The sequence below is a fragment of the Eretmochelys imbricata genome, chromosome 7 (assembly GCF_965152235.1).
Source record: "Eretmochelys imbricata isolate rEreImb1 chromosome 7, rEreImb1.hap1, whole genome shotgun sequence".
In the NCBI taxonomy this organism is placed as follows: Eukaryota; Metazoa; Chordata; order Testudines; family Cheloniidae; genus Eretmochelys; species Eretmochelys imbricata.
This window is the reverse complement of record NC_135578.1, coordinates 85,792,842-85,820,668: the sequence shown is the minus strand read 5'-3', so window position 1 is coordinate 85,820,668 and position 27,827 is coordinate 85,792,842. Positions and strand designations below refer to the sequence as shown.

General features: G+C 43.6%; 1 protein-coding gene across 1 annotated transcript; it reads right to left on the bottom strand.

Annotated features, from left to right (window-relative positions):
• Positions 1 to 224: 224 nt before the first annotated feature.
• Positions 225 to 27,437, bottom strand: OIT3 (oncoprotein induced transcript 3). Its single transcript, XM_077822748.1, has 9 exons — positions 27,374 to 27,437; positions 22,405 to 22,779; positions 20,089 to 20,199; positions 16,936 to 17,058; positions 14,507 to 14,629; positions 8,265 to 8,425; positions 6,336 to 6,751; positions 2,079 to 2,178; positions 225 to 407 (listed from the first exon to the last, which is right to left on the bottom strand). The coding sequence occupies exons 1-9, from the start codon at positions 27,435 to 27,437 to the stop codon at positions 225 to 227; spliced, it is 1,656 nt and encodes a 551-aa protein (XP_077678874.1).
• Between the last annotated feature and the right edge of the window lie 390 nt (positions 27,438 to 27,827).

The window sequence follows — 27,827 nt, the reverse complement described above, 5'->3', positions numbered from 1 at the left end:
TTACACAGCTGATCAGATTACATATGGAGTGGCTGCCTCTTGTGTCTAATATAGCTTCACAAAAGTAAATAACTGTCAGGCTGTTATGAAACAAGATAATAGGCTCATGCAGGGCTTTACCAAACACCTTTTTTCACATCTTCAAAGACCCATGCGACAAAACATCAGTAGGGAGGGAGGGAGGGCAGGTTCTTGGGTAATACACTGGTGATGGTGAGAGAGTGCTATTCATCCATGTCAATTCTAATGGGGCCACCTGTCAGGATATGGTTTGCCATGTGACTGGTTTCCTCCTCCTCTTCCTCCATCCCAGCTGACCTGCGCATTCGTCTCCGACACCCCTGGGCACAGCGAGACCTCTCATCCAGCACGCCACACACAAGGATGCGGCAGTGCAAGAACACTTCCTGCAGGATTGTGACAAGGCAGGGAGATGGCAGTGTGAAGAACCAGGGAGCTGGCTTTCACATAAGCAGTGCTGCCAGCTCTCACAATATGTAGGCGATTTCATTTCTATCCCAAACTTGAAAAATATTGTCCTTATCCAAGATGGACACCATCTCCCATTACTAAAGGGACTGAAGCCACAGGCCGCCCTCACTGCCATGTCCCTTTAACTGTTAGAGGAGAAAATGAGGAGGCTCCGAGCAAAAATGGCTGCCCTACTTCTTGTTTCCAGTGACTCTGTAGCCTAACTGAGCTCAGAGAAGACGGTGGCCCCCTTAGTCACCATGTAAGGGGCAGGCAGGGGCAAGAGAATGTGGAGGTGCTGGAATGAAACTGAAGGGGCAATACGCATAAGGGAGAGTTTGTTAGGAAACAGAACAGGAAATTATGAGGAATCGGGTTGGGGGAGCATAAGGCAGAGGGAGACAGGGCAGTGGGATGTGGCATGAGCTGGGAGGAGTAGGAGGCAGTGAGGGGATAGGGAGGGAAATATGGCAAACAGGTCAGTGTAGAGTGAGGGGGACGGGAGACTGTGGGAGACCATGGAAGGAGGATGTGAGTGGCAGCTGTCATTTCTAGATAGTGAGGAAGATGGAGTGATAGAATGGCAGCTCTCTATGCCCCAGATGACAGTAGAGTCCCCTCTGAGTAGTGAGCAGGACGTCCTGCATTTTTGTGCATGCAGGTAAGGTTGAATTTTGAACCTGATTCTGCTGAGAACAGCCTAATGAAATTCAAACAGGTGTAGACACAAGAATAAGATAGAGCAGAAGCTGCAGTTATACTACACTAGTAGGACACCAGTTACAGGAGCTATGAATCTTCATGCTTCAGGCCTACGCTAATTGCTTTCTGCTGTTAGGAAGAAATTGAGCCATGGTATTGCACAACTTGCCCCACCCTGCACTTTCCTCTAAAAGCACCTGATCTAGGCTCCTAAAGGAAACAGCATACTGGATTAGGCAGACCATCAGTCTGTTCTGGTGTGGCAATTCCTATCCCTGACTCGCTACTACGACTGTAATACTACGCGCACAAAGAATCAGCCCCATGCAATGGCGACCCGGGGGGGCAGGAAGGAGGAAGGGTCACATGACCCTCCCCAAAATGCCGGGGTGGGGCAAGGCGAGCAGCCAAGGAGACGAAGGGGCAGGGCCAGAGCTGGAAGAGCCTCTTCTCTTCCGGCCACACTGCCTGGTGCGGTGTGCAGTGGCTGCTCTCTCCCAGGCAGCCTCTGGCCATGCTGCTTGCCAGGCAGGCAGCGTGGCTGTAGGCTGCCTGGGAGAGAGCAGCCGCTGCACACCGCACCAGGCAGCATCCCAGGTGGGCAGCGTGGCCAGAGGCTGCCTGGGAGAGTGCATTAGTGCGTGGCTCCACACATGCCAGGAGGACTGGAGCAGAGTCTCCCCCCGCGAGGAAACGTGGGATCGGGAGGGGACGGGAAGAGCGCAGGGCCCCCTGGGCTGGGATGAGTCACGTGAGGGGGTCGCGTGGGGAGATGGGACATGCCCCCCTTTAGCTGGGGCCCCATTTGTCTCCCTCCCACTAGTCACTCCCCCATGGACAGTCTCCCAAGCCAGTTACGGGCTGGTTCAATGTCTGCCTCAGAAGCAGTTTTGTTTTGAGCTCACCTTGTTGTCTTTACCCACAAACTTGAACACAGGGACCTGGAAGTGCTTGGCAAGATGATCCTTTGATGTGTATTGTTTCACGGAGTCATCAGAAACACAGCTGAAGAAAGCAGAGGGAGAAGTTTTAATAGCTTTCACAGAGGTGGGGGGGAAAAGTACCCCAACATACTTAGTCACCTAGTTACCATCCATATTACTTTGTCTTTGGCCACAGCAGAACATTCAAGAATGAGGAGGAAAAACAACAATTGTGACTGATAGCATCTCCAGCCCAGCTCTGCAGCAAAGACAACTGGCAGAATGAGCCCAACTAATAATGCTGCGCACACCCACAACCGGAAGATTTGCCAGAGAATTGCAATCAAGTTTATCCTCAGTTCACCTTTCTGGGCACCAGAATCTGCAATGATCAATAGAGATGTACAGATGAAGATATTTGCTGAATTATTTTAAAAAAATATAATGTCATAATTAAAGGGACACTGAGAAGATAAAAATCATTTACTTTAAAAGTAAGTGTCCTTATCGGTGTTACGAAAATTTCTTAGCTCATTAAAACCAAAGCATGTACTTTTCACCATTTATGCTTTTGTTTACTTTTTGCATTTCTTCAGTTTAGCCTGTGAAACTACACTGATCAACTTTTCCATGTCTAGCCAATTTCACATTCAGATTCTCATGCTCTAGAACAATATGTTTGTATTAGGGTTCACAGGAAGACAGAAAGGGGACCTGATAACAGTATTCAAATATGTTAAGAGCTGGTACAAAGAGAATGGTGATCAATTGTTCTCCACACCCACTGAAGGCAGGACAAGAAGTAATAAACTGAATCTGCAGTGAGGGAGATTGAGATTAGATATTAGGAAAACCTTTCTAACTATAAGGATAGTTAAGTACTGGAATAGGCTTCCCAGGAGGTTGTGGAATCCCACCCCTGTCGTGGGAGTCTTTTAAGAACAGGTTAGACAAAAACCGCTCAGGGATAGTCTAGGTATATTTGGTCCTGCCTCAGCACTGCGGGCTGACTGGACTAGAAGATCTCTTGAGGTCCCTTCCAGCCCTATATTTCTATGAACACTACAGGAGAATGGTTAATTGTTTTTACAGAACTTAAATTTGGAGGCTGAACTATATAACAGTTTAGAGCTAGATATAGAACTATCAAAAAGAAACATGTAACAATTTTTATTTAATAAAAGTTCTTGTCGATTATTACAATGCCCTGCCAATTTAAAAAGGCAAAAATTCTACTCTATTGTTGTACCGCATTACAACACAGCATGTTCCCTTCTGCAAACTAATCTCAGGAATGTGGATTTTGCCTGTTATAAAAGAGGTTGTGATGGAAATGGTGGAGGGCAGAGGAACAAAACTTGAAATACTATAGCCTTACTTTTAACAGACAGCCGCAGTAGAAATATTTGATGAATTGTTGGAAACGATTACACAGTATAGTGTATTCATTTATGAAAAAGAAAAAAAAATAACTCTGTTTACGCAGAAATGTTCATTTAAAAACCTTTGGGATATTCAGCCAATTAGGTTCCTCAGCCTGCAGAACGTTGCTAACTCTAGTAGAGTTCTGCATAAAGTGGATACAATAGCATGCATTACACTATATAACTGTTGGAATGATCAGTTTGTCTGACTGAAGGGGGCGGGGTGAGGAAAAGAGGTAAATAAAAATTTGTAAAAATCAGTGTTATTTAGTTCATCACTTGCTTTATTTCAGGCCTTTCTCAACAAATGGTCTAAGTGTCTGGTTTACAATATGAATTTAGAACTCCTAGAACTGCCCACGAGGCTAATACAAAGATAGGAATCCAGGGGAAATTTGTAAATTAATATGCATCTGCAAAAAGCAATATTCAGATGTTCCCATGGGTCTGAGTTAATCCCCCAGTAGTCAGTCTAGGTGCACTCAGCTTCTGAAGGGAGGCAGCCCCTTTCATTATCTTGATCAACTCCTTCCAGAAGTGAGGTAGTGGGCTCCAAAGTAGGGTAACCAGATGTCCCAATTCTATAGGTCCAGTCCCGATTTTTGGGTCTTTTTCTTACATAGGCTCCTATTACCCCTCACCCCCTGTCCAAATTTTTCACACTTGCTATCTAGTCACCCTACTCCAAAGTACGGAAACTTCAGCACTTGTCAGCTGGGGGATTTAGGGTGGTGGAAAATAAGTAAGGGAAGGATACTCCCAAAAAGTATTTCATGTCCTTATACAGTATTTTATTAAATAATTTCTATGCCACAGTTGCCTTGCAGACCTGATGGTGGTTAGTTAGCTAAACTAATTAAAAAGCTTGTATTTTATCCTTGGGATTTTGTGTATGGGTAGATTCAGGGATGTTGGATTGAGTACTATTTTGAGCAAGAACAAACATTTTTTAGCATGGGCTAATCACTGGTATAGTCTATGAATTTTACTTTTCAATTGCTGCAAGAGCAGCTAAAACAGTATGTAGTGTGCCCATGCAGAGTCATTTGATAGGTAATAGTAATCTTGACAGGACTATACAGAGTGAAGTCAGAATGGCGTCTGTTCCACCACACTGAATCTCAAATCTTTTCTGTAAAGTTTTGCTGTCCTGTAGAGTATAAAGATAGCAGAGGGGTTGGGGGTAACTCCTTCCTCTGAGGAGGAAATGCCAGTGACTGCTTACAGGAGGAACCCCCTGGAGCCATCATAGTCAAGTGCAAATCTGCTGCTGTAATGGATTTGAGACCTCACCATTCAATTCTCCTTTCTCCCCATTCAGTTCATGTTCCTCCTTTTTCCAATTCTGACCATTTTCAGTAATGTTCTCAAGTGTTGGTGATTAATGGATGTTTGGAGCCCCAAGAATACAAGTGCCCAAAGTCATTGCGAGGAGATCTGATAAACAAGTTATTCCATTATGATTTGGTGCATAAAGCACAGAAGTACAAGTGCATAAATGACTTAAGTGCAACTGATGCATCAAGTACAGTGTACAAGAGGCAAGGTGTAGCTCACCATTGGTTACTGAGAGAGAAGCCCTACACACTGCTGCAGTAATAGTTCATTAAAGTTAGAGAGATTGAAGTAAAACACAAAAACAAAACAAAAAAATACCCAACCCAAAGCCTCCCTGCTACTTTTAAAACAGCAGCCCATTAAACTTTTGCCTCCTTAACTGTCATGGTGGATGACTTAAGCTGGCTGCTGAAGGAATATTGTATAAACCACTGTTATCTTTGCCAGCTGATGGGCAGACACTAAATTAGAGACTTAACTAATTAGCAGAGTCCCTGAACTAGTGGCTGAATGTGTGCATCTTGGATATTACTTTTACTGGACTCTCTCCCCTGAGTCATACACACAACCTTCACAATACTGTAAAATTTGCATTATGTCATTATGATGTTGCAATGCCATTCTGACTGGCAACACCACAATGCAAACATCCTGAGACAGCATCAAAACATGACAACATCATGTTAACACTAAAATGATTCTAAAGATGTCAGGACATGTGACAATCCTGTCAAAGCTGGGACCATCTTATGAAATATCAGAACACTCAGCAAGCCTACTTGGAAACTCTTGTACCAAAATCATTATTAGATGTCCCTTTACAGACCTCGAAGGTCTGCTCTAAGCTCTTTATTAACATCCCCCTGAGGACTTGATCCACTGTCAATTGCCAGAAAATTGCCCCCATATTTAAGTGATCTGTAGCCCACTGTGTCTCTAGTGATAGCCAGAGACAGACCGTTAGATGGCAGGTGTAAGATGTGAAATGAGCTCAGCAAAGCTCCTAGAAGTGGAACTTTTGGCTCATAGGGTAAAAATGACTGCTAATGGAATATAAAGAGATTTGGTTCCATAGGCTTAGCTGCACACAGAACAAATCTAGCCACTGTAGTAGGATTCAACTCATTGGTTAAGTAAGCTTTAGTGTTTGGTCACCAGCTGACACACAAAGAGGGTCACATGGCTTTTCTACAGGGGCCAAGTTACAGAGACAGACATACAACAACAATATGTAACAGTCACTTATGCTGCCTTCTTTTTGGTCCCTCCAGACTTTTTACTACATGGGTGGTTTTGCATTGGTAGCAATGGCTGATGGCAATTACTCTGCACATGCCTTGACCAGTAGTCTAGATTTTTCCTGTCGATGGAGGAGTGATGGTGTTTTCTGTTTCCTCTATGTACCTGTGACCCAGATGGCAAATGGTATTGGGGTTAAATATCAGACAGACAAGGGAAGTAAAATTGTGACACTTGCCCATCTTGAATTAAGTAGTACTTCAGGATCTCATCAATTTTTGAGGTTGGGGTGGCGAAGCAGCTCTCTACCAGTGTCTCTAGCCCACTCACGTGCACCACGGGCTCGATCCCAAAATACAGCGAGTCGCGAAGCTTGAGGGTGGGGAGAGAATCCCTGTAGGGCTCGTCAAACTCTTTGTCTTTGAAGATCTCGAGGGTAAAGGGGAAGATGCCCCGGTTGCGGCTCATGATTTCCAGAGGGGAGTTCTTCAGGTTGGGGACGTAGCCCTCAGAGATGGTGTACTGACGGGGGAACTCACAGGTCACAGGGATCAGCAGCTTGCTGGTACGGACGATGATGTCCCCATTACTGCCAGGTGTCTGCTTGGGCAAGCCAGTCACCAGATTGGTAGCAATGATTTTATCATTTACAACCTGCAGCACAACAAAGGGAGGTGGGAAGGGGGGGAAGATCATCACAACACGAAGAAACTGGAAACATCAGGCATCAAACAGGACCTTTATTTTTTAAAATCTGTTTGATTTTGGGTACAAAAGCCAGAGATTGGGTTTCTCTTGCTATTCCTGCTCTAACAAACTGCAGCTAATAAAATTATATGCTACAGCCACAGTCACCCTCATCTTTAGTAGGGCTCATGGACACTATCTGGGTGCAGTGGGACACTTGGATCCAAACATTATGCTTGGACATGTCGTCTCCATGGACTGGAGCTCTGTATGACAAATGAGGCCAAGGCCATGCAATTGGCTACACTATTCACACTGCAATAGGTGTAGCCCTTTGGCTCCTGAGAAATTGTCAGTAATGGGGACACTCCTCCTGTGTTCCCTTCTGACTGCATTTCTGCAAATGAGTCAGCTACGGGGTGACAGAGCATAAAACTGGCCTTTCCCTCAAGGACCAAGGTCAAGCCCACTCAGAGGCCCTAACTGAACTGAATTTAGTGGTCTCAGTTCAGTCCTCAGTACTTCCAAATGTACATTACTAGGACTGAGCCAATAAGGGAAATGGAACAAATCCTCATGCGTAGAGTTTGGTGGCCCGTCCAGGCCTGGGCTGAGGTTGTTTGCATGGCAGCAGGAAAATATGCTCTCACTGCAGCTGCCACACAGTAATTTGTGGCTAAAATCCCTAGAAAATGCCTGCTAATTCCACCATTTCAAGCAAAAAATACGCACACACAAATAAAACCAGACATTGTGAAAGATGGGCCCTCCATGGCTCTTTCACCTACCCATCATTCTGAGCTGAAATTGCTCCCTTATGTTCTCTACTGTGATCATTGAAGTATAGCCTAACGTGCAGCTCGATTCCTGTCCCAGTTCCTCTCCTCCTGAGCTGAAAGTGCTAAGAAAAGAGGGTAGTCGGACTCCAGAGAGAGGGAGTACCCTTCAATCCATTCCTCCTTGGAAAACAGATGGGGCCTGCCCTGCGGGGGCCTTCTATGATATGATGGGTGAATAGTTGAGAGGAAGTGTGTAGGAATACTCAAGTATCCATAGAGGATATGCACATAGCCAGTATTTTCTTCATTTGTCTCCCAAAAAGAACTTAAATGCTTGGTATTCATCTCATAAAACGGCCACTAGGAGCTTAGAAATCAGACTGGCCGAGACAGGTTCTACCTGTGCAATAAGAAACTTTATGAAATGCAGCTGAACTGGATACCCACACAGCTCAGTCAGTTAAGAGTTTGGGTTCATGACTCACATGATGCATCTAAAGCTGGAAGGGTATTAACATTTACTGAGGGTCCAGTCCTGCAGCACTTCCCCATATCAATCGTCTTAGTAACCTCAGTACAGCTACTCATGTAAATGAGGACTGCAGGATTGGGCCCTAGCTGACCCTACACCTATCCCCAGGCCCTATGCATTTAATGAGAACAATGATGATGACACAGCTGATGGTGATGAGGATACATACATCTACAACGGTGCCACAGGACTTCAAAGAGAAGTTGATGTTGACATGAGTGCCATTGGATACTCCTTTGCAGGAAGCATTGATGAGAGAAAGATCCAGCCCTCCAACCAGATCCTTGGGGATGCTCACCTCGACAGAGGTTGACTTGCACAGCACTGGAACTGCAAGAAAACCCCCCAGCACAATGATCAGCACAGCAAATCTGCCAAGTGAGGTGGGGAAGGACTCTGCATACCATTACTGGGAATGCAGGGGAGAGCACATGTCCTATTTGTGATCAGGCCGCCCTTCACTCCTGTCATAAATATAAATGGAAGGGTAACCACCTTTCTGTATACAGTGCTATAAAATCCCTCCTGGCCAGAGGCAAAGTCCTTTTACCTGTAAAGGGTTAAGAAGCTCAGGTAATCTGGCTGGCACCTGACCCAAAATGACCAATGAGGGGACAAGATACTTTCAAATCTGGAGTGGGGGGAAAAGGCTTTTGTCTGTCTGTGTGATACCTCTGCCGGGAACAGATCAAAGATGCAAGCCCTCCAACTCCTGTAAAGTTAGTAAGTAATCTAGCTAGAAAATGCATTAGGTTTTCTTTGTTTTGGTTTGTGAAATTCGCTGTGCTGGAGGAAATGTGTATTTCTGTTTTTGTGTCTTTCAGTAACTTAATGTTTTGAATCTGACTGCCTGTAAGATTATCTTCCATTCTGATCTTACAGAGTTGTTCTCTTATCTTTTTTTTGTTCTTCTAATAAAGTTCTGTTTTTTAAGAATCTGATTGGGTTTTTTGGGTCTTAAAAATCCAAGGCTGGTTTATGCTCATCTTATTTTATTCTCAAGCCTCCCCAGGAAAGGGGGTGTAAGAGTTTGGGGGGATATTTTGGGGAAATAGGAACTTCAAGTGGTCCTTTCCCTGTTCTTTGTCTAAATCACTTGCTGGTGGCAGCATACTGTTCAAAGACAAGGTGAAATTTGTGCCTTGGGAAAGGTTTTAACCTAAGCTGGTAAACATAAGCTTAGGGTTTTTTTCATACGGGTCCCCACATCTGTACCCTAGAGTTCAGAGTGGGGAGGAAACCCTGACAACTCCCATTTCCAGTGTTTCCTGAAATGGCCTTTTATTGGCCTACAGACACTTTGTTTTGATCTCTGCCCAGACAGGGGAGTTGAATATTTCAGATTTCAGCTTTTTAGATGCCCCAAAGAGCAGTTTTTCCTCTTTGTGCGGCAAATCTGTAGCCAGGAGTCTGAGAGCTGCATTTAATGTGCATCTCCTGCATTGCTGGGATCCAGTAGAGGTCTTTGTCCTTTTGTTCAGTTATGACTATTCAATACAAGTGATTTTTACTCTATTCTTCTCCAGACTAACACTAAGCATTTTAGCCAAAGCATCATATCACATTATCTTCCTCATCCCTTTTCATTTCAGGGTGTTTTAAGTTACTGTGGAATATGGAGAGGTTTTGCTCTTCCCCGCATTTCATTCTATGTCCTGTCCACACCCCAAATTTTCTCACTGCTCCAATCCATGATTACCCCCAAATTCTCCACATGGCACACTGGAACCAAGCAACTGAAACAATTTCCATCCTGGCTGGACCAGCAGCAGAAGACAGAATTGAAGAGATTGAAGTTTTTTGTGGGAAGAGCTTAATTATTGTTTTTCAAATTACTCTTATTTAGTCCAGGCCTGGACGATATCATTAACAGTATAATGTCCTGGGAGGACCCCTGTAATGTTACTGGCAAGGACTTTGTAACAACCCAAACAGAACCATACTTGAAGTATCTATCTCAAGTTGTATACAAGTCCCAGAACATGCTATATAACAAGACTTTGGGAGGGCTTAATTCGTTCTGTATAGATGTCCAGCCAGAATGGATGTGTTCAGAAAGACCATTAATATCAATATTTAATGCAATACATTTGGTAATGATTAGCAAACTCATTCTGCTTCATTCCAAGCCACTTGGACGTCTGGGATTTGAAAATTCAACTTGAACATTTCTGAGTCTGAATTCTATTAAAGAGAAACTGGGGAAAGATGAGCAGAGATGGAGCAGAGTGAAAACGGGATAGAGAAAGACTGTTAAAAAGAAGTGTGTATGGGAGAAAATATTTTTTATTAAAAAATAAATGCTCTCTCTCTCTCTCTCTCTATATATATATACATACATATACACACACACACACACTCCCCCTGTACATAGGGAACCCACTCAATTTTGGGGGAGGCTTTCTGCTTCTTATGCATAGCCCAGATTTCCCCACTTAGCTAGAAAAGAAACAGAATTTTGGAATTACTTAGTTTTAAACTACAGGACAAAACATTCTGCAAATCCATTAATTTAGCAAACTCAGGCAACTCAGAAAAAGAATTCAACACTTCTCACTCCACAAGGTTTGCCTCTCTAATGCCAAGCTCCTTGGATCTGGGATACAACAAGCATCACTGAAATGTAACATTTCCCCCAAGTGAACATTTATGGTGTATCAGTGGCAATATTTTTAACACTCACCAAGCCATTATAGAGAATAATAGTTTTATTAAAATCCATCATTTTTGGTGTGATGTGTCAAACATGCAGTGTTCCCAGAGCCGTGTGCTCTCTAACTGTCATCACTAAGGGGGGAGTGGAATTAAACAAAAAGGAAATGTCATAGAGCTCCTGCTCTGTTAGAAAGACAAGAGGGTGAGAAATAACCAATGTGTGTCAAACAGCATAGGACAAAACAAAGGACAAATGTTATTTTCAAGATTCTACAGGGGACCGTGAAACCATTTCCATAGTCTGCCAGAAAGCTAACACTTTGCAGAACTGATGAACTCAGCCTTACTTTAGGACTTTTATTAATACTTTCAATTAACCCTTTGACAAACGAGAAAGCCTAATGCTTTTAAACTGAGATAGGCCAAAGCAAGAGAGTTTGGATCCAGGTTGCATTTCTTCAAAGTTCAGGGTTTTGGTTTTGGCACATCTCTATTTTTTAATGCTGTTACCTTGAAATACTGAGGAGAGAGGAGAAGAAAATCTTTACCACCTGAGTTCTGGGCTAGGGCTGTGCAGGCTTCTGTGTATTCTAGACTATGTGGGAATCCATGAATCTGGAGAACACTTAAAATTAGAACAGGTTTCACTACTATCAATAAATCAGCTTTGGATCCAAATTAACTCATCACCCACTGGTAAAAAGACTTAAAAAAAAAAAGCAATGCCAACAACTCATTACTGATGAGCACCCCCTGAGTAAAGTAAGAATGTAACCTTGCCTATGTTAGAGAAATTTTTCAAAAAGCTGTCCCAGTATTGACAGTACTGGTTCAATTTCACCAATGTTAACAAATCTTGAACCCTAACGTAGATGAGCTGCTGGTGTTTTAAGCACTTGAGTCATCCAATTCAGCTTACGTGAGGTCTAATCCATATACTACTTACAATGCTGGCAGCGCTGTGTTCCAAGACCAATGTTCCCTCTAATTTTTCCCACCCATGTGTGGAATGAATTTTGTTATGTGCACCAATATGGAGGTGATGTGTGACACATCACCTTCATATTGGAGCACATAACAAAATTCATGTGGTGGGGGTGGGGCCGAGGGGTTTGGAGTGTGGGAGGGGGCTCAGGGCTGGGGCAGAGGATTGGGGTGCAGGGGTATGAGGGCTCTGGCTGGGGGTGTGGGCTCTGGGATGGGGCCGGGGAGTAGGGGCTCAAGGCTGGGGCAGAGGGTTGGGTTCAGGGGATGAGGGCCCACCGCTGCCACCATGTCAGGGTTCCCCCCCACTCTGAACTCCAGGGTACAGATGTGGGGACCCGCATGAAAGCTTATTTCTACCAGCTTAGGTTAAAACTTCCTCAAGGCACAAATTCTTGGCCCTTGGAGGGTATGCTGCCATCACCAAGTGATTTAACAAAGAATCAGGGAAAGGACCACTTGGAGTTCCTATTCCTCCAGAATATCCCCCCCCCCAAGCCCTTACACCCCCTTTCCTGGGGAGGCTTGAGAATAATATCCTAACCAATTGGTTACAAAGTGATCACAGACCCAAACCCTTGGGTCTTAGGACAATAGAGAAATCAGTCAGGTTCTTAAAAGAAGCATTTTATTTAAAAAAAAAAAAAAAAAAAGGTAAAAGTCACCTCTGTAAAATCAGGATGGAAAATAACTTTACAGGGTAACAAAAGATTCAAAAACACAGCAGAACTCCCTCTAGGCTTAGTTTCAAAGTTACAAAAAACAGGAATAAACCTCCCTCCAGCAAAGGAAAAATTCACAAGCAAAACAAAAGATAATCTAACACACCTTGCCTGGCTTTTACTTACAACTTTTGTAATATGACAGACTTTTAGGATAGTTTATAAGAGAAGGAGTTTTCTGACCTGATGCATCTTTGCTTCCCAAGAGAACACACAAAAACAAAGCCTTCCCCCTGCCCAAGATTTGAAAGTATCTTCTTTCCCCATTGGTCCTTTGGTCAGGTGCCAACCAGGTTATTTGAGCTTCTTAACCCCTTACAGGTAAGGAGGAATTCTAGGCAACCCTTAGCTGTATGGTTATGACAGGGCTCAAGGCTGGGGCAGAGGGTTGGGGTGGGGCCAGGGATGAGAGGCTCAGGGTGCGGCAGAGAGTTGGGGTGGAGGCTCTGGGGTGGGGCAGAGAGTTGGGTTCAGGGGGTGAGGGCTCCGATTGGGGTGCAGGCTCTGGGGTGAGGGTAGGGATGTTTGGGGTGCAGGAGGATGCTCCGGGGCTATGGCGGGGAGAAAGGACTCCCCCAGCTCTCTCTCCCCACAGCCCTACCTGGGCTGGGGCGGGGAGAGGCAGCTCCGGGGCTGGAACTGCAGGATAGGCACTCCTCCCCCAGCCCTGTCAGGTCCAGGCCAGGGGAGGGGCATCCCAGCGGGTCCAGGCCGTGGCAGAATTTGGGCTAGAAGAGGGGAGCCCCACCAGAATTGGGCCAGGGGAGGGGTGCCCCGGCCTCGGCAGGTCTGGGCCGTGGCAGAGTTGGGGTTGGGAGAGGCGCGCTCCGGCCATGGCAGGTACGGGCCGCTCCTCCCCTGGCCAGTTGTGTGCTGGGCTAGGTTGGGGCTGGGGGAGGGACGGCCCAACCCCAACTCTGCCAGGGCCCGGACCTGCCGGGGTGTCCCTCCCCTGGCTTGAACCCAGCCCTGACCTGGAGCTGCCTCTCCTGGCCAGCTGGGGGTCGGGATAGGTTGCGGCTGGTGGAGGGGCACCCCTCCCCCAGCTACAGCAGGTCCCCGGGTGTGTTCTCTGAGTGCCCGAGTAGCGCTAAATAGGCTGCTGCGTGGCCGCCCGGCTTACAAGGAACCTAGCCCAGGACTACTGCCTATCATGCTGATCAATATTGTCTCACGGTTTCCTTGTGCTCCCTGAGGCTGTCTGTCTTTGGGGGCGAGGGCCATTTTTTTGTACAGCACCTAGTGCAATGGGGTCCATAACTGAGTCTCCTAGGGGCTACCACAATACAAATAAATGATAAATTATGATTCACAATGTTCCTACTTGTACATAGGGTTTGTGTATGTCCAGGAGGAAAAAAGCATTTCAGTTTCAAACTGTAGCAGGAATACAATAAATGGGAGGGGAAAATTACTTTAAAAAATATAAACATTTCTTTGGCTCGACTCTCTTTTTAAAAAATTGCAGATGATACGACACCATGAATTACGCTGAAAGGGATGGCTACATGTAGAACTATTGCTATGATACCGACAAACTGCTTCAGGTTTCTGTGCAAGTCTTCCACAGTTCATTACATCACCATAAACTTGGTTAGATGCAATAAAAGCTTTTATTTCTGGAGTTATAAAAAGGTTCTGTTAAATACCTGCTTTACTCCATAAACTACGTATGTGACCATATGTTTGACTGAATTTAATAAAGTAAGGCTGCTTGTTCTTTAAAATGCTGAATTCCTTCTCAAAATGCCCTTGACATCTGACACTAATTGGCACCATTGTAAAATAGTAATCTCAGAAGAGGCACCATTTACCCTGTTAAACCCCTAACCTACTTTCATGCTAGATGCTTGACTACACAACACGTTCCCCAGCTGGCGAGGGTGGGTGAGCAGAGGCATTATGAGCAAAAGCCAAGGAGTGTCCCCTTCAAGATGCACGTTAGCTCCAATGGATTAAAGATCTAAGGGTGCTTCCCTACTTTACCTACATTGCCCTCGGCTGGCCACACAGTACTGGCTCTCTAGCAAGTGATCTTTATTGCACCTACCTTGGCAGCTGTGGTTGTCCTCTGACAGAACAAGCCCCCTTGGGCACTCACACTGGTATGTGTCCTCCACTGCAATACAGGTGTGGCTGCAGCCTCCATTGTTATTGTGGCAACCTTCAATTTCTAAGAGAGAAAGTGTTTGGAATTATTAATAATGTTTGAAATATTAACACTGGAAATCACTAAACACCAATTTAACCATAAATTCCTTTCTTAAATCCAAAGTCTTATGCAGTTCCTCTAAACATGCCTTAAAAAAGCCTAAATAAGAAGCTATTTACTATATCCAAACAGTAACAAAACATTTATAAGCATTTGATCAAGATACTTATAAATGAGCCAAACCCAAAGGTGCTCAGACCCATGTTGGTCGGCTCCAGCATGGTCAGGCAGGTATTAGCAATGAATCTGTTAAGAACTGACTTTTTATATCCTTTAACAAAAAAGGATGTCATTGCCAATTACTGACTTCAGCTAAAAAACAGTTTGAGACAATTCACCCTTATGTACAGTCTTAATCCGGATAAGATTTACAATCTCCTTTCTTCCCAAGGCCATTCCTCCCCTTCTTTTTGATGTCCAACAGTTTTCCCATTGTACCTGGGTTCACACAGGCTTGACAACTGGTGTGTGGCCTGGGGAAGGGGTGTGTTAGCTCACTGTAAGACAGATTCTCTTTGATTTAAAACCATCTGCAGTCACCCCTACTGGTTAGAGGGCTTCTTTTTAGAAACTTCCCCTTATCTTATTAGTTATTCTTTGAACCAGCCATCCTCCCTACTTTATTCCTTCTGGCCTTACCACTTACTATTTTCAAGGCCTTCCCCTCTACTTGCTAGTCAGGGCCTTTCTTTACAACACATATATATTTCCTTAATCAACCTTGAGCTCACTTTAATTCTTTAATTTTATACTTATCCTACAGAAAGAAACACTAAATGTCTGTTATGCATCTTACTTGAGTATATTTCTGGCTGTATGAAGAGCATTTTGACTAGATTAGAGCTTTGGGGGTAATAACTGGGTGAGATTTTACTTTAAGAAAATTTTGTGGAAACCAAATCGAAAAAGCATTTGCAATGTTAGCAGTCACTTCAGTTTGTCAGATTTCACACGTTTGCTATTACTCTCTGAGTTTAACAGGGCACTAGTAAAAGTTTATGAATTTTCCCTTGTTTGCTGACTAAAAATGTGATCCAATTACAATTTAAAAGGTAAAAAGAAAAGGAGTACTTGTGGCACCTTAGAGACTAACCAATTTATTTGAGCATAAGCTTTCGTGAGCTACAGCTCACTTCATCGGATGCAAAGGTTTAAAAGGTGTAAAACTTGCATTGTATTGGATTTTTTTTAGCTTTTTAGGAAAGAAGGGTCCTCCTGAACCTATACTAAGTCGTGCATTTTACTAGTATTTGTTTGGTGGGTCTACAGAACTAAACCATTCACACAAAAATAGTTTAGAACATGTGTGTTTGCAAACAAAAAGTGTTCCTGATGAGGGTTTAACCTCAGCTTACAGCTGTACAACCCCACTGATTTTAATGCAGTTTAATGGGTGAACTGAGGGCACAAATTAGCCAGTACCTCTAAGAGAGATTTGAACTATTCCTCATACATCTCAACAGGGTGTTAATTCTGAATCACAATGACAACATATTTGTATCTATTTATTTCTCTGCCAGTTGTTTCAGCACATGTATAGCTACTCTCTAGAACTGTGAGTGAAGTTTAGGATTGTAGGGGGAGCTTCAGCAGAGTAAAAAAACCAAACAAACAAAAAAAACCCCACAACTCTCAACCATAACTGGGACTAACTGATCTTTCCCACCTACCAATTCCATCCGTAGATCATCTTTTGCCAGATTATGGCAATACAAAATCCTGCTTATCCCCTACACATGGGTCCCTATTGCCCTGTCCCATGCCTCATCATTTTGTTTCCATTCCTTCATCACTGTATGGGGTGATGGTGAGAGGGGTCATGCACAGAGCAGCTGACAGCTGTGCTGGTAAGGTCCCATCACTACATGATTTGCACTTAGGTCGTGTTTCAAGGTTATCTCCATCCTCCCTTTTTTCTCTTTATGAAGATAAAAGCCACTTATGTCGGCTAGCAACAAATAAAAAACTGGTTCAAAAATACAAATGTATGTTTTTATTGGAAACAATACTGGAAGAGTGGGAAGGAGCCTCTTCACCACTCTCTTCTAAGTGTTTCAGGAGTAAAATTACTGGCAAGTACAACAGTAACACAAGTGAATTTCACACCAGCTGAAAAATGCCATGACTGACCAAGTACTGTAGGATAATATTTATGCAGGAAAATAATGTAATGATTGATGTAACTTTATGGGAGTATGACCGTAGAAGGTGCTATTCAGAGCTGTAATTCCATGCTGGTACCTTCATCCTTTTTCCTTTTAACTCACCTTCACAGGTTTTACCATCCTTTCCCAGCGTGCGCCCTATTCCACATTCGCAGCGATAGGAGTTCTTCAGATTCACGCAAAACTCACTGCAACCTCCATTATCCTGTTCACATTCATTCTCATCTGCAGGAAGCAAATACTGAAATAATACATAATTTTGCAACACACAGCCTGTAAAATGGGTCTAAAGCACATGGCTTCTGGTAAGAAATTGGACTTTATTTTCTGGCCAACTCACACGAGCTAGGTCTAGGAATCAATACCCTTAACACATAACAGGGGTCATTGCCACTGACTGCAGTGAACACCTCTGCTACTCTGAGTCTGCCTTAGGAACAAGGCTGAATATAAAGGAAAAACAGGTCACAGATAGTGACATGCACACAAACTATTTCATGGGGAGGATGACAGCACGCAACTTCCCCAGAGGGTATGGGTTAACTATTTGAGAGGGGATGGAAAAGTAAAGGTTGCCTTTGAATCCCTTGGCTGAGCCCCAGGAATTCCTCCTAATTTTTCCCATTTTAGAACTACCCCTGAAGCCTGTAGTTTCTCTTCCCTTTTGAGCGGAAAGGCTCACTGTTTATAGGGAATCCTGGTTCTTTAAACTTGATTTACTCTTTGCCTGCATGCAATGAACACATTAAAGGGGGCGGGGGGGGGGCAGGCGAGGGGAGTGATTGCTGGCAGCAGGCCACAAGAGTGACAATTTTTCTAAGTCGAGGTAAAATGACAAGGTTATCCATCAGCCAAGCTTGGATTTTCTCTACACAGGTTGCTAGTTATTATTTATTGGGTGACAGAAGCTAAAAATAAGAAAAATGTAGTTTTAAAAGACCGTACAGAGAGGAGTTCTTTTAGGTAATACTAGTCCTCACATGCCCTATACAATCAGTTGGTAACTGGTGCCATAATCTACTTCCACAAGTGATACAAGCTTGATGTTTTTAGCTGAAGGCATAAGCTGCAACCCAACCTTTACCCTTTAAGGAAAATGTTGAGTGAATTTAGGAGGCACAGAGATACTGCTTTTCACAGAGATAAGACATGTTGACCAAATTCTCTTTCTTTCTTTTTAATGCTTTGGGTTGAAATTTAGTGTTTATGAAAATGAGGGATGATTGGGGTGGCTAGAGATAGACCTAAAGCAGGAAAAGGCTGTGCTGAGTTCTTTTAACGGCTCTACTCAAGGCTGTACACTTTCAACATTATTCAGCCAGAGACACTTTAAATCTAGTCTTGTAATTCCACAAAATTCTGCCCACAGACTTTAATACTGTCTCGCTGGTACTCTAGTTCTGCTTATCAAAGCAGAGACAGTCAACACGGGGATTTTATGAAGACAAGCGTCACTTCAGGGACGAGGTTGACGGACTGTAGTTTCAGCTATGACAATCTGGGATTGACTCAAGGTCTCCAAGAGGTGAAAAGTAAGTGTGTAAATAGTATTATTAACCCACTAAGATAGGTTGGTTTATGGCAAGAAGCCTAAATCCTAACTCAAACTCATAATTTAGTTTGCAGGTGAATGTATTTAATTTAAGAAAACTGAAAAGAACTGCAGGATCAGCAGTTCAGAACTGGGATTCAACATATATATATATAACATCTGTAGTATATTGCATAAGTCAGTCTAGTTCAGTGCAAGACAGAATTCCCAGATGCTGCTGTTTAGTTCTAGACCTCAATGGCTCATGGGATTAGTAATGGGGTACACATACTTTCACTTTGAGGTCACTGGTGAACTCCAGCCCATGTCAGCAGGGATGAAGTTATTACCATCTTCTGAATGTTCAGTGACTTCAGTGAAATGGCCTGATGGCCTCAGTCCAGTAGTGAACAGATATTTACAATGCAAAACCCACTCTGACAATTATCAGTGTCAGCAAAGAAGCCAGCAGTTCTCTCCTGTATAGAGCTGATCTCCCACAGCTTCGGATTGAAAGCATATTGGCGAGGCAATGTGAGGAAATTTGCGCTGCTGTTCTGTGGACATATAAAGGGAATCAGTCTGCAGGGCTGTCAGTCCAGCACCTTTCTCCAGTGCTAAATTCAGTGAGAAAAAACAACACCTCTGTCTGACAGTGTGAAGATCAGAAGAGAGCACCAGCTATTTGATCAATTTTTTACCACCAGGTATTTATCACGGGTTTAAGTTTTAATTGATAAAAGTGCACACCACATAGTCTATGGACACAAGAAATATTAAAAAGATAAAAATCCACACATATTTTGCAGACTAATGACAATATTGGAAAAGACTCAGTCATCATTCAACTTTCACACCCATCATTATGCCTAATCCCTTCTCCACCATAATCAGACCATAATGAAAAAGCCAGGGAGCAGAGACAGATCTCACCACTAGTCCTGAAGGCCAACAGACTCAGATTCTGGTGGGCCAGAAGAGGAAGAAAGTTCCCGAGTGAGGCCTCTCCACTGAAAAAGTACCAGCCCTATGCCACCTAGGTCTGGGAACTCTTACCTATTGGTCACAGATTATCAAGCACAGTCTCTCTGCCTCCAAGTTACATTTGCAGAGACAGAAAATCCAACAGGCGCTTTGAAGATACTATGTCCCAAGCCCTGGATAGGGCCCTGCAAGGACAGTAACATTGTCAGCATCACCAATCTTAGCACGTAGCACTGTGACAGTGAATGCAACTGTTTGGAGAAGTGAGGAATCTCACAGAGCCGTGAAGGAAAAGCCTCTCATGACAGACACTGAGCCTATTGTTGAATATGAATGAGCAGTGACCTTCCAAAGCAAATCATCACTGACAGCAAAGCTGCTGCCCTCTGATTAGCTCTTCTTTAAACCAACTGCTGGTCCACACAGAACACAGATTCACCCTCAGTAACTACATGGCCTCAGGGACACCAGGATAATGGTCATTCAGGTGCTGAGTTAATGGTGGAAAATTCCAAAGGTGAGATCATTGACCTGCAAACAATGTAGACTTGTTACAAGCAACAAGGGGTAAAATTAGTCCCAAACATATCTCTCCCTCCGCCCCCCCCCTCTTTTTTTAAGCAATTAACTGGGAGATGAGTAACTAAAGGAACAGAAAGGAAACGTCAGTAACTTGTTTAGTCCCTTTCTCTAGCTGGTCTCTCCTCACATTTCCTATGCCCCTCTGTTCCTGCCCTTACCAAGACAGGTCTGTCCATCAGGTCCCAGTGTCGTCCCCAAGGAACACATGCAGTCTCCAGTATCCAAGCAGGAGCCATGGCAATCCACCACATCACAGATATCATAGAAATCTACAGAATGACAAGAGCACTGTTCATCTAGAATACTGAGAATCTAGACAATGAGTTCTACCATTTGTGCTATGAGTTTCATGTTCTCAGCTAAACTGATAAATTACAAGCCCGGCCTAGAAAAGCACTGGTCTAATTAAATCAATTTTGAATTGATCTGTTTAAACTTCTAATGTATAGACATTTAAACTGGTTTAAAACTCATTTAATTTGGACTATCTTAATTTACCTATTCAAATCTAGTTTTGGTAATTTACCCACACAATCTAAACCGGTTTAAGTAAGGCTTAAACCATTTTAACTATGTCTACATTAGAGGTTGGCACTAGTTTAACTAGACAGATTTAAAACTGATTTAGTGAAACAGTTGCAACTTTTCTAAAATAAACAAGTCTGCAGTTTATGCTGCATAAGTCTGACAAGCTTTTGTGCAAGAAGAAAAGAAATCAGTCATCGTCTCTCACAGATATAGAGACATCTTCTAGGCCAAAGGAGTTTTTCCTGCTTTTTATTTAGGTATTTATATGAAAAATTCAGGTACCATACCTCCCTGTTTTTCCTGAAAGACTTTGTGGATGACCGAACATCTAGTAGGTTTATGGATTTGATTACATGGAGAAAACAGAGACTTTTTAAAGTTATAAATTAAGTAGTTGAAATTGTCCCACAGAATCTGGAACTCACCCCAAATCATGGACGTTTCTGGATTCTGTTGTCAATTCAGACCTCGGCCCAGTTCTGCAAAAGTCATAGGTAGGGCCCTACCAAATTCATGGTCCATTTTGATCAATTTTATGGTCATAAGATTTTAAAAATAATAAATTTCACGATTTCAGATATTTAAATCTGAAATTTCATGGTGTTGTAATTGCAGGGGTCCTGATCCAAAATGGGGTAGTGGGGAGTGGGTGTCGCAAGGTTATTGTAGGGGGTATCATGGTATTGCCACCCTGACTTCTGTGCTGCTGCTGGTGACAGCGCTGCCTTCAGAGCTGGGCGGCCGGAGAGTGGCAGCTCTTGGCTGGGAGCCCAGCTCTGAAGGCAGAGCTGCTGCCAGCAGCAGCACAGACGTCAGGATGCCCTGGTATGGCATTGCCACCCTTACTTCTCCACTGCTGCCTTCAGAGCTGGGCCCTTGCACAGCAGCCACCACTCTCCGGCTGCCCATCGCCACCCTGACTTCTGCGCTGCTGCTGACGGTGTTGCCTTCAGAGCTGGGCACCTGGCCAGCAGCCGCCACTTTCCAGCCAGCTCTGAAGGTAGCTCAGAAGTAAGGGTGGCAATACCCCATCCCTCCTACAATAACCTTGCAATTCAAGCAAACACACCCTGCAACCTTCTTTTGGGTTGGGACCCCCAGTTTGAGAAACGCTGGTCTCCCCTGTGAAATCTGTATAGTATAGGGTAAAAATATACAAAAGGCTAGAACTCATGGTGGAGACCAGATTTCACAGTCCATGACGCGTTTTTCATGGCGTTAATTTGGTAGGGCCCTAGTCATAGGAGCTGGGCTGGTGTTGTTTTCATAGCCTGGGCTTTCCTTACTCTCTTATGTTCTTTAGGTATCTAAATTCTAGGCACAAGGGAACTCCCCCACTTTTCAACTGTTTTGCAGCACTGTCATTGTGGAGTCCTCACTTCACATATCAACAGTGTGAAAGGTCCAGCCCTCTGGCCCCAGAACCCTCCTTTACTTGAGAACTGGCAGGAACCCCTACCCCTGCTTTCTGCTGCCAGCTCTCCTCCTGCTGGAGGATGGAAATGCCATTGACAGATTCTGAAGCCAGAACAGACCACTATGATCATCTAGTCTATAGACCAGAAGGGACCACTGTGGTCTAATCAATCACCTTCTGTATAACACAGGCCATAGGATTTCCTGCCAGAGTCTGAGGTCAGGGCTTGGGGAAAGACCCAGGGAGCAGCCTGTCTTGCGTGGCCACTGTGGGCTGGCACCACACTGCAGCACTATGATTAAGAGACTAATGTTGGAGGGGCACTTGGACTGTTTGTTTTCTGATAAAGGTGTTGGAGTTATTTCTGGATGCATTCCTGTCTCCCCAATATCCGTAGGAGGATTCCCCACCCCAAGGCAAGGGGTGGGAGTTAGGAACTACCAGAGAGGGGAAACCCCCACCACAGTTGTCACTCAGAGAAGAATAAAGAGATTGTCAAAGAAAAGAAAAGACTCTCATGGTTACTTACGCCCACAGTACACATGGAAGCAGACACTAGGCTTGGTTAAGCGGTAGACATAATACCCGCCGGGACATGCCTTAACATCAATCGTGGTGTTCCAAAGGCAACAGTTCCCACTGAAACTCGCACAGGCTTGTCTTTGGACAATGCCATCCAACTCCCTAGGGTGGCTGCCGTTTAGCCAGATGGGGGCATGGGTCCCGCAGTGGTTCTCTGGGATGCAGAAGGTAGGCATGGCATCGCCAGCCATGCCAGTGAAGCGGTACCACTCCCCATCAATGTGGCTATCGCATGTAGGCTGGTCACGGGAACCATTTATCTGGTGATCAGTGTTCCTCCAAGGCTCATTCAGGCTGATATAGGCAGAGCAAGGGTCCAGGGCTGAGTCATATGATAAGAGAGAAGAGGGAGAACCCAGTGATAATCAAACCATGTTTACTGACAGGTAACTGTAGAAACCAGAAAATAATTATTTTTCCATTCCTGAAACAGCAGAATCTTCTTAATGGACAGAGATCCCAGAGGAGACAGAATGATACTGGTAAAGTGATGTCCCATTTACCAGAAACTCAGAGGAATGAAGTATTCTGAAAGTCCAACTTAATTAATTCCTTTAAAAACAAGCAATGTAAAGGAGCATTCGAGCACATAAAACGTTATATGACAGTAAGAATGACTTGCAGAATAACTACTGTATAATGGGTACCTGGAGCATAGCAGAACGAAGTGAACCAGTGGAAAACATTTTCGCAAATTCAAGTTCTGACCGGTGACTAAGCTTGCAGGGAACATCAAGTGGATCAGACACCCCATGAATCTATTATTTAAGTATAATTGAAATGCCTTGTATAGCATCAGTTCTTTGGCATTCATCCATTTTCTGGGGCCACATAAGTGTCTGACCCATTGGAGTCAATTCTAATTCTCCCCCAGACTTCAGGAGGAGGAGGAGGAGGACCGAGTTCCAAGTGGATTTTGAGGCATTTATAAAATCCATAAAAAGCATTCAACAATAGCACAGTTCACTTTTTGTCGAGTACTAGTTTTCTATGGATAGAAGTCAGAAATCATCACTAGAAGTAGCTGTTAGAATGCAAGCAATAGATAGGTGGTGAACATATTCATGTTACAGTTCTACAAATGGAAAATATCTGCCTGTTATCTTGGCTATGGATCTGGCCCAGAACCTACACAAGAGTCATTAGAATCCAATATAACTGTAAACGCTCTTCAGGCAGTTCAAACTGCTGTTTTTAGATTAGCTCTCCATCACCCGCCCCCTTGTGTAGCCTTGTACTGTATACCGGTGCAAAGGGCTACCATGTTGACTTGCTAGGGTTTTTGCATGCACTTTGCTTAGTGTAAATTACTACACAAGGGGTGAGGCAGTGGAAAAAATCAGGTCCCTGGCATTTAAAGACCAGTGTGGACTTGCCCCAGTCTACCCCAAGAAACTGGTTTTCATTATTTCTTCTGCCCTTTAAAACTCCCCCTCCTCTGACTCAATACATTCATTATGGTTGGTCTGACCACCTTCAGCTGCCATCTAAAACAGCCTTCCTATCACCTCTCTTCATATGTCACCTCAAAACCTACTGAGTGCAGTGCTCTGAACTGGGACATGCTGGGAACCAGCATCTACTGACTTCAGTGGGAGGTGTGCGTGCGCAACATAACTAAAATGGAAGAATACCGTACCATTGAAAATACATGAACAAAAATATTCAGTGTATTTTCATCTTTCCTGCATTTAGTCTGTTTCTAGACTAAAAGATTGGAACTTAGATTTTCGCAATATATTAACACCTAGTTAACTACCACTAACCATGACTGGATTTGTCCTCTGTAAGCAGAATGTATGCTAATATTGTCCTGACTAAGGAGAATTCATTACCTTCAGTAGCATTAGACTAATAAAGCCAGTCATTCTGATTAAGCACATCCCATCCAAGTAGAATACACGGTCTCTCTCTCTCTCTCTTTAATATACTTCTTTCATATTGTCAAGGTTCCTCCCCCACTCTGAACTCTAGGGTACAGATGTGGGGACCTGCATGAAAAACCTCCTAAGCTTATCTTTACCAGCTTAGGTCAAAACTTCCCCAAGGTACAAAGTATTCCACCCGTTGTCCTTGGAATGGCCGCTACCACCACCAAACTAATACTGGTTACTGGGGAAGAGCTGTTTGGACGCGTCTTTCCCCCCAAAATACTTCCCAAAACCTTGCACCCCACTTCCTGGACAAGGTTTGGTAAAAAAGCCTCACCAATTTGCCTAGGTGACTACAGACCCAGACCCTTGGATCTTAAGAACAATGAACAATCCTCCCAACACTTGCACCCCCCCTTTCCTGGGAAATGTTGGATAAAAAGCCTCACCAATTTGCATAGGTGACCACAGACCCAAACCCTTGGATCTGAGAACAATGAAAAAGCATTCAGTTTTTTACAAGAAGACTTTTAATAGAAAATAGAAGTAAATAGAAATAAAGAAATCCCCCCTGTAAAATCAGGATGGTAGATATCTTACAGGGTAAATAGATTCAAAAACATAGAGAACCCCTCTAGGCAAAACCTTAAGTTACAAAAAAGATACACAGACAGAAATAGTTATTCTATTCAGCACAATTCTTTTCTCAGCCATTTAAAGAAATCATAATCTAACACATACCTAGCTAGATTACTTACTAGAAGTTCTAAGACTCCATTCCTGGTCTATCCCTGGCAAAGACCAGCATACAGACAGACACAGACCCTTTACAGGTGAGAGGAGCTTTCCTCTGGCCAGGAGGGATTTCAAAGGGGTTTACCCTTCCCTTTATATTTATGACACATATATTCTATACTTTCTCTCTCTGCTATTTATTATTTAACTTAGTTCTAAAGAATGGTGTGATGCAGTTTATATGAAAGATGCCATTCAAAATTAACTATTTTTTTAAATAAAATGTTCTAGATACTGTCTTTGTACAGTACAGTATTTATCATTGCTTCACTTGCTCTGAAATGGGAACTATAAGTGCTCTGAGGAATGGTTTAAAGATTGTCTAATTTAACTGTATCCTCTGTAAATACCTGTTTCTGTCACTGAAATGCTATCTTGAACATTCCTATAATACAAGGAGACTCTTAAAGGAATCTTGCACTAAACATCCTTACACAATCTGCAACCACGGATGTGTCTCATTTGGCTTTGAGTTCAGTAAAACAGAAAAAAAAAGAAAAAAAAACCCAGCTGCAGAAGCCATTAGAGGGCTGCAAAGCTATGAGAGGGAGTTCTAGGAGATCAGGTTTGGATCATGGAGGAAAACTTTTAAAGAAGCTTTGGTACCATTGTTTTTAAGTGATGAGCAGAAGAACAGATTTAACAGAAAACTTGCTACACAATGTGTATTCCTTAGCCCTGACGAGGACTGCAGAGGGAAGCCATCATTAGGCATCTCAGATCTCTGAAGAGACTCACTATGCATTTCTCTTTCCCAGAGATGTCACCCTTTTAAAGCCAGTATTCTCAAAGAGATTATTTTACCCCCCTAACAAGGACAGACTTGGACCCACCATATTTAAGGTGTCCCAATCCTGTCTTCTCTTACCAGCAGAATGAACTAATTTCATGGAAGAACTAGGCTATTCCTGTATCCAGAACAGATACAACTGAAATAGCCTCTTTCCCACTTACCTGGCCTTTCTCCTTAATTCTTTAGTTTCAATGACTTTCTTGTTTTGGGTTTAGGATGGGTTACTGTCCAAGATTAAAAGCTCTGTGTTAGCAACAAAAAGGTGGCAAAGTGAGGAATCCCCTGTCCACTTCCCAACTTAGCAGCACTGAAGATATATACAATGCAATTCGCTTCTATATAATGTCTTTCATAGATGGGATAAGAAAACACTTGCCACAGAGAGCTTGTCATTAGCTAGACAGATAAGAAAGGTTTTAAAGGCGAGATTTAGAGAATGGAACAACGCAGGGACTTGGAGAGAGAGAAGGGGGGAACTCCAGACTGATGAAGCAGCTCAAGTGAAACAACCCCCCCCCCCCCAAACCCAGACTGTGAGCAGTTTCAGGCAGGAGGGGACAACAGTGACTAAAATATTCCTTAGCCCTGAGAACACTGAAGACTAATACAGCTATTTGCAGACAAACATAGGGGCAAGATCCTGCAGCTACTGCCTCAGCAGGTGCAGTTCTAAATGCCAGTTCTTTTGGACACTGCCGCCGGTGGAAAACTTTTTTTTTTTTTTTTTTTGGTGGGGGAATTAAAAAAAAAGTTCACAAAAAATGTGAAAAAGTCATTCAAATTTTTAAAATGAAAACTGCTACATTTTTACATTTCATTTCCACCCCCACCCCTTCACACACCCCTTCCATTAGCTTTGCTGAGTGCTTTTGGAAATAGCATGGCCAACTTAATGCTAGGAGAACGTTAACTTTCATTTAAGCATTTCCATTTGTAACCTTACTGATACTGCTAGTGTTTGTTTGTGCACTGTAACATATATAATTACATAGCTCATGATCTAATAAGCGTTCATGAGTCTGACATTCTGGATAAAGCTCAATCCTGTATGTTTTGTGTAAGTGGCAGTTTCTGCTCTGAGAAGTGTAGTAATGGAACAGCAGGGATGCTGTAGTTCTCCGAACTGAGCTGTGTTGCTCGATCATGTGAGCAACTAGCACAGTACCTGCCCACCCTAGTCAAAAGAGAGTCCCCACCATTAATGAATATTAAAATTTCCCCAGCTTTTAACTATAAATAAGTGGAGATGTTGCCTGTTTAGCCAGGGTCCAAACACTCTGACAGAAAGGACTCTCTGTGTAGAACAGGAGGTTGTAAAACTCCTCAAGATATTTCTAATACTGATGCCTGAATCTACCACTCTTTTATCCAAAAGGAGCACAAGGCCTCCCAGCCTAAGTCCCAAAATACCATGCACACAGATACTCCTAAAAGCAGTGCCACTTGCGGTTACTCACCCACTGAAGATATTGGCTGTAACTGGACATAGATACAGAAGGAGAAAAACAAGTACTGGAACATCCCACTCAACCACGTAAAAGTTGCACCTGAGCAAAAACTCCCTGTGACTGCCTGCTCCCACTCCCTCTGGCCTCACTGTCCTTCTCTCCGACTGCCTCTCCTAATGGTGTGCGTGTTTTGACCCCAGGCTCTGGGAAGTGCAGTGGCGCTCGCATTATTGGAGGGTTTATCAGAGGAAGAGGCTGAGGGGATGCTGGGCACAACTTCAGCCTTGACCTGCACACAGCAGCGCTGCCCTTTACTGACCAATCTTGTTTTTAAACTCATCCCGTATTGTTTTCTTGCAGTGACACCTCTAGTATCTTATCTGAAGGGGAATTCTAATGGAGGAGACACCCGGACATCCTGGAAGGCTGGAAGAGAAGGGCAGATTGGTGCTAGCTGTTATCT

What these genes read in the sequence shown, in the direction of transcription:
- OIT3 (XM_077822748.1), bottom strand. Translation starts at nt 27,437, where the DNA reads ATGTTCCAGTACTTGTTTTTCTCCTTCTGTATCTATGTCCAGTTACAG. An exon ending in TGATGGACAGACCTGTCTTG is followed by an intron (nt 17,059 to 20,088) that starts GTAAGGGCAGGA and finishes TGCTTCCTGCAG; the next exon opens with ATGAGAATGAATGTGAACAG. An exon ending in TACTACTTAATTCAAGATGG is followed by an intron (nt 2,179 to 6,335) that starts GCAAGTGTCACA and finishes TGCTTTCTTCAG; the next exon opens with CTGTGTTTCTGATGACTCCG.